Source organism: Hippocampus guttulatus, chromosome 14, assembly GCF_054856545.1.
Source record: "Hippocampus guttulatus isolate MCC_2025c chromosome 14, RoL_Hgut_1.0, whole genome shotgun sequence".
Classification (NCBI taxonomy): domain Eukaryota; kingdom Metazoa; phylum Chordata; class Actinopteri; order Syngnathiformes; family Syngnathidae; genus Hippocampus; species Hippocampus guttulatus.
Window position 1 is genome coordinate 6,543,029 of NC_141274.1, and position 16,282 is coordinate 6,559,310.

At 43.3% G+C, this 16,282-nt stretch overlaps 1 protein-coding gene and 1 long non-coding RNA gene across 5 annotated transcripts; one reads left to right on the plus strand and one right to left on the minus strand.

Moving 5' to 3' along the window:
- The first annotated feature begins 623 nt into the window (after positions 1 to 623).
- LOC147194712 (uncharacterized) lies at positions 624 to 4,133 on the plus strand. 3 transcript variants are annotated; one of them, XR_015102942.1, is made up of 4 exons: positions 624 to 694; positions 1,273 to 1,355; positions 2,632 to 2,824; positions 2,959 to 4,133. It is a non-coding gene; the product is annotated as an uncharacterized LOC147194712 (long non-coding RNA). The 3 variants fall into 3 exon arrangements; XR_015102941.1 differs by having other exon boundaries at positions 2,632 to 2,772; XR_015102940.1 differs by having other exon boundaries at positions 2,632 to 4,133.
- Positions 4,134 to 9,503: 5,370 nt separating this feature from the next.
- inhbab (inhibin subunit beta Ab) lies at positions 9,504 to 15,992 on the minus strand. Of its 2 annotated transcripts, XM_086129161.1 has the most exons (3): positions 15,867 to 15,992; positions 12,322 to 12,642; positions 9,504 to 11,331 (listed from the first exon to the last, which is right to left on the minus strand). In XM_086129161.1, the coding sequence occupies exons 1-3, from the start codon at positions 15,949 to 15,951 to the stop codon at positions 10,577 to 10,579; spliced, it is 1,161 nt and encodes a 386-aa protein (XP_085985287.1). In that variant the 5' UTR covers positions 15,952 to 15,992; the 3' UTR covers positions 9,504 to 10,576. The 2 variants fall into 2 exon arrangements, with proteins under 2 accessions (XP_085985287.1, XP_085985288.1); XM_086129162.1 differs by lacking the exon at positions 15,867 to 15,992 and having other exon boundaries at positions 12,322 to 12,875.
- Between the last annotated feature and the right edge of the window lie 290 nt (positions 15,993 to 16,282).

Here is a 16,282-nt window from a genome sequence, read left to right on the forward strand (position 1 = left end):
TTAAATATTTATGACAAATTTAGGATACGTTCTGATGAATGACTTGGTGAATTAAATATTGCACTCTACTGACTGCAAATAGCAACAATTATCAAGCAAAGAAATGGCTTTTTACTTATTTTATTGAACATTAAAAAAGGCCCCAAACAATAAACAAGCAACAAAATTAAACTCCAACAACAATCAAACATGCTGCATCAAAAAAAAAAAATAGTATTTACTGAAACAGCAGCAGTGAACAAAACAAACATAAGCTACTCCTTGCTTTATTTTAAATTTGCAGTCAACAAAACTAAATACTTAAACTTGGAATACTTCAATTTGTCCAGTCTTTGAGAACACCCTCTCTGACGGGACCGATGTTGCTACAATGCACAATCTACTCCATTACTTTGATCAAACGGGGTAGACGGAAGCTTGGTATTTCCACCAGCTCAGTGGATCAGCTGCCCTTGAAATCTGTGGTTCTTCAAGATATGCCCTAATTTAGTGTTTTGTGTTTTTGCACGCTTGGCTAATACTGTAAATTAGATTCAGATTGCTTGCCAAACGCCTTTGTGGTTTCCCGGACAGCAGGGGGCGATATGAACTAAAGACATCCGATTCACCAAGAAGAATAAGTACAAGCACAAGAACGGTACCACTTCCGGTTCAATGAGCAAGTTTTGTCCGCTGTCCACAAGCCCTGTTCTCAGTGAGTAATTTTAACATTTGAAACTGACTTCGCAGTTTATCTCTGAGTGTAGATGTGGACAATTGGGTAGAGTCATTACGACACGTTGCTCCTTTAATTTTATTGTTGTGACTCAACATAAAAAACAACGTCAGCAAAGGGTGCAGTGAGCGAGCACGCCGCCGACAAGTCGACCGCAACTGTCAATCAAAAAGCAATCGCGAACAGCGTTTGACTTGAATACTATTCTGTATGTTTTCCACACCAAAGCTGCTATCAGCAGTGGAAGTGTGATGGCTTCACATGGGGGGGGGGGGCAGATTTGTTTCAAAACTATTCCCACAAATGCACGCGTGACTGTTCATTTGTTTTTCGAAAGGAGGTTGCTCATTGTACTTTAGGTGTGGGGAGAGCCGCGATTGGATCGCTCAAACAGATGCATTGCGAGTGCGGGCACGTTTGGAAATGGACGGGTTGAAAGTAAAAGTCTGCCACTTTACGAATAATGACTCGGATTAAAAAGAAAAAAAAGAAACAACTTTTTTTATGGACTACAGTGTGTGACTTTCCACTTATGTTTTGTTTTTCTGCCTGACCAGATTAGTCAGATTACTGGGCCAAAGGCGCAGCCGCCAGACTTGGAGGACATGCGGAAGGGACGCCAACCTGCATTTGGACACGCGTGAGTACTGAGCTGTGCGGTGTGCTTGAAGAGCTGATGTCCGATGTCGCATTGCACCACAAGGTGGAGGTGAGTGTGCCCGCTTGTCTGTCTCTCACTCAACTTAAACTTCTGCTTCGTGTACTGCACAACAGTGTCAACTCCACATAGACAACCCGAGCATCATCAAGCACTTCTGAAATATGTTTTTAAACCTTGAAGTGGACCAAGTTAGTTTAAAAATGTGTCTATGTATGTATATATACATGCATATGACTAACTTGGTCCACTACAATGTCATTTAAAAACTTGACCAGAAGAGTGTGATCATATTGTTGTGGAGTACACGGCAGTTAGTTTTTGTCTCAGTGAGAGAAGTCGGACATGCTTATGTCCCCCTTGGTGTGTCATGAGATGTCAGTGACATCACGCATGAGCTGGTCAAGCTGCTCCCATCTCGGGCCTGTCGTCAGTGTTTGTGTGCGTGCAACTTGAACTGGCCCACACAAAGATTGACTGGTCAAATGCTTTTACGTTGTCATGATCGCTTTTCTGTCCAATAAATTGTTCAACTTGAATTCGAGTCTTTGCCTATCATGACCAAATCCATCCTCAACTCACTCGAAGCCTTTTCAAGTCTTGAGCTCAGACTTGCTCTTCAGTCACATCAGACAGTCTTTTCACTGTTCCCGTTGGTCTCCACATGACTCGAAATTCCAGGAATCGAGCTTTTGGATCATGTGAAACCGACGGGAACAGTGAAAAAACTGTCTGATGTGACACAAGTGCAAGTCTGAGCTCAAGACTCAAGTGGGACTTTGAAAAAGTGCTGCAATGCCCGCCCCAAACCACACCCAATTTGAATTCCACCCAATCGCGGTGAGGCCACTCATTAGCATAACCCCGACCCTAATTTGCATAACCATGCCTACTTTCCAAGTTCTGACCAATCGGATCGTTCTAAATTTGCAGTAACCACGCCCCAAAAGAGAACACCAATCAGAGAACGCATACTTTGCATAGCCACACCCCATTCCACCAATTACGTTATCATCATGCTCCACCCACTTTCACAGCTATCAGCGAATCATCAGCCACTTTCCAAAAAGGCCACACCCACTGGATTTTTTTTTCCAGGCAGAAAAATCCAGGAAAAAAAATTGGAAAAAAATTCAGAAAAAAACCTGAAAATAATTTTGTTGAAATTTTTTTTTTTTTTAAAGTTAGATTGTGGTGATGTTTAAAAATGAAGTTGAGTTGAAGTGTTCTTTGTAATCAAGCTTTATTTCTTTTGCAGAGTAGACAATCACAAAAGCAGAGGAAAAAGTTGCAAGTTGGATGGCAGTCTGCTTGTTGCTGGGCGGCGAAGTGGTCAGCTCTTGAGAAGAACGTGGGACAGGTGTGCTGACCTGAGAGGAAAGGCACCCGCGAGTTACACGCAAGTCAATTTCTTGTGCAGACAAAGATGTGTTGGGTGTGAAACTTAACAGGTAGATAGACTCTGTGTTGGGTATTTCGAGAGCTGGACGCCGATCATGTTTACTGCTGCATGGGGGAGAAAAAATAAGTCAAAAAGTAGTCATGATGGTGCATTGAACGAGTGTAAATGTCTCCTACTTTTCAGGCTGCCCCAAAGTTTGACTTCAGCACCTTGCGAATAACAGGAAGAAGAGCAAAAAGTGTTGCCTGCAGGTCTGTGCTCGTAGGTGCACTCTGGCGGTGAGCAGGTTACTCCCTCTTGTGGCACGGAGGACCCAAGAACAATCTTCCTTCAACTCTGAATAATGAAATGAGGCTTGTTGAAATGAGACTTCTTACCAGCTCGGTTCGCATGATCACCACGCGAGGTCTTTTACCATTCAGCCATTCTGCTGCAAAAATTTCGAATTTTTTATATGTAGTCAAAGGCAGCCGACCACAGGAGGTTTTGAAGGTTAGAAAAAAGAACATATTTGGTGAGACGGTTGGCGTCTCTTGTGGGTGATGTGACGGCACTCCAACCTCACCCATAACCCATTGACCACGCCAGTATTTCCTACTGCCTGCCTTCAGAATGCCATCCTGAGATCAGGAGATAGTTTGCAAAGCCAACTTCGTTTTCGATTGAAGACCAGTTGAACAAAGAGATCGTGTCGTTTTGCCATTTTGCGTTCTTGGCCAGGGGTGTCGAACTCATTTCACATTGTGGGCCACATACGGCCTCAGTAGATGTCAAGTGAGCCGGACCATTAAAAAATGTACCATACTCTGCTATAAATAACCAAAATAATATGTCTTTATTATGTCATATAATGACATTTTGACAATTATGTCAAAATGTTGAAATTGAATGAAAATATTTTTTACAAAACATTTCATGAAGCACCTAAGATTTCCTTAGACAAATATGCAATGTACTTTTATCATTCACATATATGCATTGCAACTGATCCCACTGACTGTACAAAGGCACAAAACCTTAACAAGTAATTGTTCTCGAAAAATATAGTAATGCACTTTTAAGATTAAATGAGATTTATGAAGAAAGAAATTTTTAAACCATTTACACTAGCATAAAAAATCTAAATGTAATCCCTGCCTACACCTTACAAACTAAGGAAAGTGCTATAATATGTGTAAAGAATAAAATATTTGCATGTCCTTGATAGCGTCTGTTGTGTTGGGTCTGTCAGTGACAGACTGAGGCTGCTGTTGTCTTCCTCTCTGATCTAAAGAATGTTGTCTTTTCCTCTGATCAAAACAGTGTGTCCCCCTAGCGGATATTCCACGAATTGCACCTTATTAAAAATATTCATTCTGTGTCTTTTGTGCATTTTTTTCACTTTTAATTTATCCTGCGGGCCTGATCAAACCTCCTTGCGGGCCGGTTCCGGCCGTATTTTATACACCCCTGATGGATAAGGCATTTTTGGCCGAAAAAAAACGACCATGTATAGTAAGGCGTTTTTAGCCGAAAAAAAAACGACCATGTATAGTAAGGCGTTTTAAGCTGAAAAAACCGACTATGTATAGTAAGGCGTTTTTAGCCGAAAAAAACGGCCGAAAAAAACGACCATGTACAGTAAGGCGTTTTTAGCTGAAAAAAACGACTATGTATAGTAAGGCGTTTTTAGCCGAAAAAAACGACCATGTATATAGTAAGGCGTTTTTAATCGGAAAAGAAACGACCATGTATAGTAAGGCGTTTTTAGCTGGAAAAAAAACGACCATGTATAGTAAGGCGTTTTTAGCTGAAAAAAACGACCATGTATAGTAAGGCGATTTTGGCTGAAATAAAACGACCATGTATAGTAAGGCGTTTTTAGCCGAAAAAAACGACCATGTACAGTAAGGCGTTTTTAGCTGAAAAAAACGACCATGTATAGTAAGGCGTTTTTAGCCGAAAAAAACGACCATGTACAGTAAGGCGTTTTTAGCCGAAAAAAACGGCCGAAAAAAAACGACCATGTATCAAAGGCGTTTTTAGCTGACAAAAACGACCATGTATAGTAAGGCGTTTTTAGCCAAAAAAAACGACCATGTATAGTAAGGCGTTTTTGGCCGAAAAAAACGACCATGTATAGTAAGGCGTTTTTAGCCGAAAAAAACGACCATGTAGAGTAAGGCGTTTTTAGCCGAAAAAAACGGCTGAAAAAAACGACCATGTATAGTAAGGCGTTTTTAGCTGAAAAAAATGACCATGTATAGTAAGGCGTTTTTAGCCGAAAAAAACGACCATGTATAGTAAGGCGTTTTTAGCTAAAAAAATCGACCATGTATAGTAAGGCATTTTTAGCCGAACAAAACGACCATGTATAGTAAGGCGTTTTTAGCTAAAAAAATCGACCATGTATAGTAAGGCATTTTTAGCCGAACAAAACGGCCGAAAAACACAACCATGTATAGTAAGGCGTTTTTAGCTGAAAAAAAAAACGACCATGTATAGTAAGGCGTTTTTAGCCGAAAAAAACGACCATGTATAGTAAGGGTTTTTAGCCGAAAAAAATGGGCGAAAAAAACGACCATGTACAGTAAGGGTTTTTAGCCGAAAAAAATGGGCGAAAAAAACGACCATGTATAGTAAGGCGATTTTGTCCGAAAAAAAACGACCATGTATAGTAGGGTGTTTTAAGCTGAAAAAAACGACTATGTATAGTAAGGCGTTTTTAGCCGAAAAAAACGACCATGTATATAGTAAGGCGTTTTTAGTCGGAAAAGAAACGACCATGTATAGTAAGGCGTTTTTAGCTGGAAAAAAAACGACCATGTATAGTAAGGCGTTTTTGGCCGAAAAAAACGACCATGTATAGTAAGGCGTTTTTAGCCGAAAAAAACGACCATGTACAGTAAGGCGTTTTTAGCCGAAAAAAACGGCTGAAAAAAACGACCATGTATAGTAAGGCGTTTTTAGCCGAAAAAAACGACCATGTATAGTAAGGCGTTTTTAGCTAAAAAAAATCGACCATGTATAGTAAGGCATTTTTAGCCGAACAAAACGGCCGAAAAACACAACCATGTATAGTAAGGCGTTTTTAGCTGAAAAAAAAAACGACCATGTATAGTAAGGCGTTTTTAGCCGAAAAAAACGACCATGTATAGTAAGGGTTTTTAGCCGAAAAAAATGGGCGAAAAAAACGACCATGTATAGTAAGGCGATTTTGGCCGAAAAAAAACGACCATGTATAGTAGGGTGTTTTAAGCTGAAAAAAACGACCATGTATAGTAAGGCGTTTTTAGCTGAAATAAAACGACCGTGTATAGTAAGGCGTTTTTATCCGAAAAAAACGACCATGTATATATAGTAAGGCGTTTTTAGCCGAAAAAAACGACCATGTATAGTAAGGCGTTTTTAGCTGAAATAAAACGACCATGTATAGTAAGGCGTTTTTATCCGAAAAAAACCGACCATGTATAGTAAGGCGTTTTTAGCCCAAAAAACGACCATGTGTAGTAAGGCGTTTTTAGCCGAAAAAAAACGGCCGAAAAAAACGACCATGTATAGTAAGGCGTTTTTAGCTGAAAAAAACGACTATGTATAGTCAGGCGTTTTTAGCCGAAAAAAACGGCCGAAAAAAACGAGCATGTATAGTAAGGCGTTTTTAGCCGAAAAAAACGAGCATGTATAGTAAGGCGTTTTTAGCCGAAAAAAACGACCATGTATAGTAAGCCGTTTTTAGCCGAAAAAAAACCGACCATGTATAGTAAGGCGTTCTTAGCCGAAAAAAACGACCATGTATAGTAAGGCGTTTTTAGCTGAAAAAAAGACCATGTATAGTAAGGCGTTTTTAGCCGAAAAAAACGACCATGTATAGTAAGGCGTTTTTAGCTGAAAAAAAAGACCATGTATAGTAAGGCGTTTTTAGCCGAAAAAAACGACCATGTATAGTAAGGCGTTTTTAGCCGAAAAAAACGACCATGTATAAAGGCGTATTTAGCCCAAAAAAACGACCATGTATAGTAAGGCGTTTTTAGCCGAAAAAAATGACCATGTATAGTAAGGCGTTTTTAGCCGAAAAAAAACGGCCGAAAAAAAACGACCATGTATAGTAAGGCGTTTTTAGCCGAAAGAAACGACTAGTAAGGCGTTTTTAGCCGAAAAAAACGACCATGTGTAGTAAGGCGTTTTAAGCTGAAAAAAACGACCATTTATAGTAAGGCATTTTTAGCTGAAATAAAACGACCATGTATAGTAAGGCGTTTTTAGCTGAAATAAAACGACCATGTATAGTAAGGCGTTTTTAGCTGAAATAAAACGACCATGTATAGTAAGGCGTTTTTAGCCGAAAAAAAACGACCATGTATAGTAAGGCGTTTTTAGCCCAAAAAGACGACCATGTATAGTAAGGCATTTTTAGCTGAAAAAAACGGCCGAAAAACACAACCATGTATAGTAAGGCGTTTTTAGCCGAAAAAAACGGGCGAAAAAAACGACCATGTATAGTAAGGCGTTTTTAGCCGAAAAAAACGACCATGTATAGTAAGGCGTTTTAGCTGAAATAAAACGACCATGTATAGTAAGGCAATTTTGGCCGAAAAAAAAACTACCATGTATAGTAGGGTGTTTTAAGCTGAAAAAAAACGACCATGTATAGTAAGGCGTTTTTATCCGAAAAAAAACGACCATGTATAGTAAGGCGTTTTTAGCCGAAAAAAACGACCATGTATAGTAAGGCGTTTTTAGCCGAAAAAAACGACCATGTATAGTAAGGCGTTTTTAGCTGAAAAAAACGACTATGTATCGTCAGGCGTTTTTAGCCAAAAAAAACGGCCGAAAAAAATGACCATGTATAGTAAGGCGTTTTTAGCCGAAAAAAACGAGCATGTATAGTACGGCGTTTTTAGCCGAAAAAAACGACCATGTATAGTAAGGCGTTTTTAGCCGAAAAAAACGACCATGTATAGTCAGGCGTTCTTAGCCGAAAAAAACGACCATGTATAGTAAGGCGTTTTTAGCCGAAAAAAACGACCATGTATAGTCAGGCGTTCTTAGCCGAAAAAAACGACCATGTATAGTAAGGCGTATTTAGCCCAAAAAAACGACCATGTATATATAGTAAGGCGTTTTTAGCCGAAAAAAAAGGCCAAAAAAAACGACCATGTATATAGTAAGGCGTTTTTAGCCGAAAAAAAACGACCATATATAGTAAGGCGTTTTTAGCCGAAAAAAAAGGCCGAAAAAAACTACCATGTATAGTAAGGCATTTTTTGCCGAAAAAAGCGACCATGTATAGTAAGGCGTTTTTAGCTGAAATAAAACGACCGTGTATAGTAAGGCGTTTTTAGCTGAAATAAAACGACCGTGTATAGTAAGGCGAAAAAAACGGCCGAAAAAAACTGGGAAGAATGGGAGAAGCCCGTCTCCACTAGTGGTGACGGGCGCGTTGTGCAGACACATTTCTTATTGGTCTTTCTGTGTTTGTGTTCGACGGCCCCTCATTGTAATAAATGACTTTTTTTTTTTCTGAAGGAATCACTTTTTTGTGTTTCAGGAGATTCCAATGCTTTTCCTGTTGACTATTTGTACCTCACAGTCTTAAATGGAGGGGCTTGTTACCCCGATCGTGTTATGTGTTCACATGCTCACGCTATCTATGATGTATATCGTTTTATATGTGTATTTAATGTTATAACTGTTACTAATATCCACATTTAGTAAGCAACATCTTTGATGTTGTCAGGTTCACACAACTGCCTCACAGTCCACTCCTGAAAATAATGCTCTCAACTGTCCTTAACTCCACTCCCTGTGTTATTAATAATCACCATGAAAATGTGATGGTTCTGCCACAGTTACATCTTCTTCTTGTTCTTCTCCTTGCTGCGCAGGCGGTGTTGTGGCCACGTCATTGCGCATTGATGAGGGTGGCTCGATGGGCCCGTGGGATGGCCGCCCCCGCTTCCATCACAGCAGCTAATGCTGACAAGAACACTTGACACACTGACTGTGAGTGTGAAGAAGCTAATTCAAGATACTCGTCATCACTTTTAGCAGGCCAGCACTGGAAAAAAATGTGTGTGTGCGTATGTGCGTTTGAGTGTGTTCATTTCTCACACTAGTTCAACATGTTTTGGGCAGGGTCACCAGCGCTCCAGTCCCTCACATTTATTGTAAAAACCTAATGATAATGATGATGATCACGAGGAGGCTTGGAGGATTGAATTCCACAGATGTGCGATGGCGGATAGGTCGCATCGGATTGACTAAAAAGATGATCAAAAAGAGCAACAAGCATGTGGCCAAAGGTCAAAGTTCATTCGGAAACGGTGTGGAAAGATAAAGGCCAAATGTCATTCATAACAATCTTTCCTCCTTTTGGACCCCCCCACCCACACCCCACACTCTCACCAGCAAGCTCATCAAGAAGAATGAGAATGAATCAAGCCGGAGTATTTTACTATTTTTACTCTCATGTGAAGGCTTTTTTAAAAGCACATTTTCACACAGACTTTTTTTTTAAAAATCCTGCACCCAAAATAAATCAATAAAGTTCCCCCAAAGCCTTCATCCAGTTTTCAAAATTCTTGCTGCCTTGGATTCAGATTGAGGCAGGCCTTTTGACTTTTGCTCTCATTTTGAGGAAATCGTGTCACATTGCATGACATTCGTCTGGAAACAGGAGGCGACCGTTCCTCGATCATTTCATGGCAATTGAAGATTTTGTTTTTCAGCAAATTGCATAATGATGTGCCAGTCGCCCTTTGCTGTTTAATATATCGGAAAAAGCATTTTCCCAACAACTGGCTTTCTACAAAACAATCATTTATTTGACCACTTTCAGTCCCAAATTAGCAGGTGTCACACGAGTGAGACAGCACTAGTGGAAGTTAGTCAAGACTCGAACATGATGTCACAGTAATAAAACAGCTTTTTTTTTTCCCTCTTGTGGAACATTTAAAAAAGATATACAGTATATATTTCTTCTCTTATGAGGAATAACTAGAACATGCGAGTGCACCGGCATTTGACCTCAGTGACCTTGAGGCGCCTTACTAACCTACTTGTGCACTATGCTTCCAAAGTTGACGATAAAGCGCTATAGAAGTGCAAGTCCACACTTGCCGCTTGTGCTTGACACGCGATAGGAAAGTGCCTTCAAAGTGCATCAAAAGGGATGCGAACGTAAGGTTTGATACGATTAGCCGTCAAATCCTTCCACAATACTGCGCTACGTACATACTTTGGAACAAGACGTCATGTTGCCTTTTGGGGAGAATTATGCCATCCTAAGAATATTTGATTGCTATTATTGCCACATGCTCCGCTACCCACAATGCATTGTGTTGCCCTCTTTGTCTAAAATCAAGTCCTCGACTCAGCCATGAGTTTGTAGGTCAGTGAACAAACACATCGTTGCCACGGTGACCAATTTTGGCTGGCCTGCTTCTTCAGTCTGGAAACCTTCGTTTGACCAGCGCATCCACTTTTTGTCAATCGAGGGGTGGGGGCGGGTGGGGGGGGGGGGGGGGAGGGGTGGACATGCATCAAAACACTCTTCATTCTCACGTGAAGGGTTTTGAAAATTCCCTCACAAGCCAACGTTCCATCTTTGGCTTCCTTCCTCTGCGACGTCCAGTCGGTCGTCTGCAAGCGTTCAACCGTCCACCGGCGAGACTTTGACACAAAGTCGAAAACGAAAAGGGATCAAATGAATGACATCGTACTTTTTCGGTTTTGATGAACTCCCTGCTTGCTTTCCAATGTGGAAAAGAGCGGCTTGATCAAATCCTCCGTTTGACCCGCTCGGTTCGGTGCGCGAGCGTTTTCACGAGCAGCCGCACTGGTCCACAATCATATCGTGTATGTCTTTTTTGATGATCTTCTGCTCGTCGTCGAAGTACAGCATGGACATGGCGCGCAGCCGCGTGGGCACGCAACATGACTTGACATTCTGGAAGGGTCCGGAGCCCCTCATGCGGTACTGGTTGATGACGGCGGTGTGGAAGGAGAGCGCCGGGCCGCCGACGCTCGCCATGTGGTTGGGACAGTCTCCCTCGCAGTAGTTGGCATGGTAACCGGACGGCGCGATAATCCAGTCACTCCAGCCGATGTCCTGAAAACTCACGTAGAATTGCTGTTTGCAGCACGTGCGCGTTTTGCCGTCGCACTCCAAACTGCGAGCCGTCCGGCGCCGAGCCGCTTCCTCTCCGGCGCGCAGCGCCGCCATGAGGAAGGGCCGGTGGGATTGGTCGCTGCCGGCGGAAGACAGGACCGGCGCGGCGCCGGCCCCGGCGCAGAGCGGGCAGGACAGCCCAAGACGCAGCGGCCCGTCGCCTCGGTCCAGCGAGGACTGAACGCAGCGCGGCACGGCCAGGACGTGCCAGCCGCTCCGACGCGTGTCCGCCGTCTTCTCCGAGACGGGCGCGTCCTGCTCAGCCTGGTGGAGCTGCAGCGTCACCTTGCCTTTGGCCCGACTTCCCCTCGACACCTTGAGGAAGATCCACAGGTCGGCCTTCTCCACCGACGCCCCCTTACCGCCTTCCTTGGAGAGGTCGAAGGTCAGGGTGTTCCCGGCCTCGCCTGGCACACAAAAACACGGTGACGCATAGCACGTTAGCATCACTTTGCGGTATTAGCAGGCATGCTAAAAAAAGCCCCCAAAGTGCCCCTTTGTCTCCTGTGCCGACTAATTAGTGAGTCTGAATGAAATCATTCTTTCTTTCGTGCCTCCCCCTCATTAACGAGTTCTTTCACAGGGGTCGCTATTAATATCTCGGCTCTCTGCCCTCCACTCAATGCTCATTACGCCGATGTGGTTGTGTGACACATAAACTCGACAATGTCCCGGCTTTCCCGTTCGGGCTGCGAGTGGGCGTCTCGCTGCTGCTGGCAGAGGTGCGCCGCAGAAAGTCAGCAACGAGCTGGCCCTCGGCGTGCCCTCTTGTCGTCGAATTCCCAGAATACGCGCAGAAACGCACACTTTCTCGGGATGGTGTTGACAATTTTGGAGAAATTGTGTCAGTTGTGGAAGTGTTGTCTGCATCCCTTGCCTCAAAGTGAAAAAAAATTAAGCGATCAACATTTCAGCTATCCTACTTTGAGGAGTGGTAAAAAAAAATAAAAAAAATGGACGTTTTTGATGATAAATTGATCATCATCATCATTCAATGCAACAAAGTACAGTCAAACCTCGGTTTTCGTCCATAATCCGTTGCATAAGGTGGTTCCAAAAACCAAATTGTTTGAAAACCGAAACCACGCTCTTTAAAAAAAAAAAAAAAAAAAAAAAGTTTATTGGACACGTCTGCTCACAATGGAAAGCAACAAGAGGAAGCGTCACGTCCTCGTGTAAGGAAAGCGGGAGGAGTCAAGTGGTGCATTCAGGTGCGCTCAGTTTGTTCGAGAACCGAAATTTGCTTGTCATCCGAGGCATAAAAAACTCGAAATTTTTGGTCGAGAACCGAGGTTCGACTGTATGTTTATACACCCCGTGCCATGAAGCAAAAGCAGCCGCCGGCACTCGGACCACGTCAAGAAGTCGCTTTCTCGGGCGTTTGCCCGTTCACTCACCGGGTTCGGCAAAGGCGATGACCTCGGCGGCGGCGGGCGCCTCGGGGTCGGTCCCGTCCACTTGGACGTCCACGCTGCCGTCGTTGGCCACGCGGCCCACGTGCAGTTTCTTGATGGCGTTGAGAACCGCGGCGCGAGGAAGCGTTTGCGTCAGGTTGGGTCGTGTGCTCAGGTGGAGCGTGTTGAGGATGTGACGCTTGACCGCGTCGACCATATCGCTGGAGTTCTTCCTCACCTGGCCTACGGTGCAAGAGGCGCACTTGGGGGACTCTGCCCCCTGTTGGATGCCCGCGGGAACTTCCGACTGGAGGACCAGCGAGCCTGACGGACAGAAATGGACGACGACGGTCAGAGCGAAAAGTGCTGCGGGAAGAGAAGCGGAAGTCATGGTGATGTCCCGCAAAGGCAACAGGTGGCGCGCGCTAAGTCAGTCGGTGCGGATCTGCTTCCATCAAGCTCTCTTTCTCCCAGGAGTTCCTCTATGTTGATCACCTCGGGCCTCAGGTCTGCTGCTTGTGAGCTGCAGTCCTCACATACACTAATTATACTTGGGTGTCCATTTGATCCCTCCCTCCACCACCACACAGGAATTTCCCTGTGAGTCAGCGACATCACACACACACACTTTCTCCTGAATGAATGTCACGACAGAGGAGGAGGACCACGATGCCTCCCTGATTCATTCATGCCAAACACACACACACACACAAACGCGCGAGTTAGAGCGTCATCTTTTATCATCATCGCCATCGCCTCACGTGGAAGAGAGCGAATTTCTGTGGGAGTCATTTTTAGAAAGACAACTTGTTACGGTCACAGAACAGATGGAGTGGTGCGCGCACACACACACACCTATACACACACCCTCTGATGGTGGGTTTCAAATGTTACATCATATCTTCATGTGGGACTGAAAGTTTGGCATTTGGATAAAAAAAGGATTGGTGATGATAGAAGGAAAGACCTAGTGGGAGTGTTCCAAAAATGACGACTATTTTTGAGCAGTCCAAACTGGAATCAAACCAGGGGACTTGTTGCTGTAAGGCAGCAGCAAGAGCCACTGTCGCACTATGTCATCAACCAAAAGCATGCTATGAAGTATATTGCAAAATTTGATGTCTTTTCAGCTTTTTGTCAGGTGAACGCCTCTCGTGATTGAGCTTTGACACGTGTATCACTGTCCTTTTGTATTTGTCAGCTGTTGATGTCCTCTCCCTTGTTTCCACAGGTTCATGAACTTTTTGTTGTCATTTTTCTTCCTGTTCTGCCTTGCCCATTCATGAACCGGACATGAGATGGCTCTTGAAGCAACGAAAGATCAAGAAGGTGTCAGGTCCGCACGGTGTGTCCTCCTCCTGCCTCAAAGTCTGCGTTAAGCAGCTAGCTCCAGTCTTTACTCAGATCTTCAATAGATCCTTGGAGCTACGTGAAGTCCCATCCTGCTTTAAGCATTCCCAGTCCCCAAGAAACCTGCCATATAGGCATTGAATGCCTGCAGGCCTTGCTGGTCCCTCTAAAGCAGGGGTGTCAAACTGATTTTTTGTCGCGGGCTACATTATAGTTCCCGGTTCCCTTGGAGGGCCGTTGTGACTGTGAAACCATATAAGGAAGTCAAGAATAATGGTTTATGAAAGTGTAGTTTAAGTTACGGTCATGAGGGTTTTGGTAACAAGAAAACTTACAATAGCTCTCTTGTGCATTACCTACGAGAATTTGAAATTTTGGTGAAAATTTTAGCAAGCATCATAGAAGTGAACATGTTTGATTTGCTTCCGCGGGCCACATCAAATGTTGTGGCCGGCCAGATCTGGCCCCCGGGCCTTGAGTTTGACACCGGTGCTCTAAAGAGTGCCGCAGGACCGCTACTTGCCCCCCTGCAGTTTGCCGACCGAGCAAACAGGTTAACATGAGGCTACAGTTTTGTTAATACGTTTTGTCAAGTCCACCCTGCTCCTCCCTCTTGCCTGCTTTTTGGGGTCCTCCACCACCACGTTCATGACAGCGGATGTGTAAATTCCGACATTCATGTGTAAAGCCAATGCATCTTTTAGGGTAGGCACAAATATGCCAGGAAGGCTCAATGTCGGTCCAACGTAAACGGAACATAAATGTGAATTCATTTGTCTTTTTTTTTTATTGACGGTTGGGCGATTACATCATTCTGAAGCTGTCCCCAGTACTATCAGCACCTATGCTCTGAGCTGGCATACACCTTTATTCAGTGGCGGGCCGTGCATTTCAACCTTAGGCCTTCAGCGACGTCACATACATTAACACAATATAGGCTCGTCAGGCAGCACTTAATTTCAGGAGCATTTAAAACCATCAAGTATGCATTCACAATTAAGAGCAGGAAACTAAATTTACAGATATTGTCAAAAGTAAAAAGATTTAAAAAATACTAAATAAAATGCCACCCAAATTACGCTGTGTGATCATAAACAAGTCTGTCCAATAAATTGCACAATGTCGCAGTTTCATATAAGACACCAACCACACAATAACAAAAACTATTATTTGAAAATAAAATTAACAGATCATTTGCATTTTGAGAATAGGCTATACAACAGCAAATAACTGAAAACGTTGAGCAGCTGAGATTGAACGAATTTTAGTGCACGAAGTTGACTACAATGCGCCATTATAAATTGCAGGTGAGCTGATTTATTTGATACATTTTTGTATCTTTGTCATTTTATTTCGTGATCATTAATACTAACGAAATAAAATAAGAAGAAATGTAAAATAAAATTCATTTACTCACTAATGTAGTGCCTGTTCACTGAGCTGCAGATCTACGCGAGTGTCCCCAAACGTTTTTAAACGCACCGTAGCTTGTAAGTGCCCAGCCGTGCTCTGATGTTTCCTTGCTGCCTTGGTAAAACAACTTAAATTGGTAAATCCAGTGGAAGGTCCGTCTTGAAAATTGTGTGGAAAGTAGTCCTGCAACCAGATCAACGTCTTCTCCTTCGGCCATTTTGGGTCAAAATGCAGCAACAGCTCCCTCTAGCAGGTGCTAATCCAATCACCGAACGCGCACGTCCAGTGTCGACGGAAGCCCTTCTAGCTGGCCCTGGTACGCAGACTCGTGATCTGATTGGCTATTGCAAGCTGACTGCGCCCGTTCATTTACAGCGCACAGGGGCCTGCTGAAGGTCCAGAGCAAGTTTAGTTTACCTGGCAACACAAGCTATCTGAAATATGATTGGTTAAAAACTCTACCATAATAAATAAGTTATTTATCGATGTTATTTTAAATAACATTGAAAGCCACTCGACTAAGTGGAAATAATACAACGTAAAGAATACAGAGAATAATTTTGTTGACATATTTATGAAAATAAAATAAATTTATGTTAAATTTAATAAATTTACTTTTCTGAGAATGTTTAGGCCAGCAGAGAAAGCCTTGCTGGCCCTGACGGAACGCCACTGCCTTTATTCATCAATGATTTCTTACTAATACATTTCCGGTTCGCAGTTAGTAGACTCATAGTCTGGATCCCGTGAGGTTCAAGGTGAGGTATTTGGCAGAGCTGATGTACCTTGCATTGGGCGCAATAACCTTCTTACAGATGATCTGTCTTTGCATCGCAAGTCCAACGGCTCGAGGCAGACGGCCGCCCTCATTACGCTTGCAAACCTACGGAATCGCACATCTTGATGGAAGGGAAGCGACGCGCCATTGAATGCAGTTGTACTGTCCTCTGCTGGATGGAAGTCAACATTACAACGGACGAGAGAAACGTCATATCCTTCTGAGGTCAAGGTGATTTGTAGAGCCCACTGTCATCGTCAACGAGTCTCAAACGGCGTCACAACCCCTCAGCAAACGAATATTTGCGACATCTGCGGATCTACACCCCCCTACCGGGCAAAGAAAAGCTCCGAAACCCCAATGTAGACAAAATACGTTTTTTTAAAAATGTTGAAATATCAAACAGGATAAGAATAACATGTT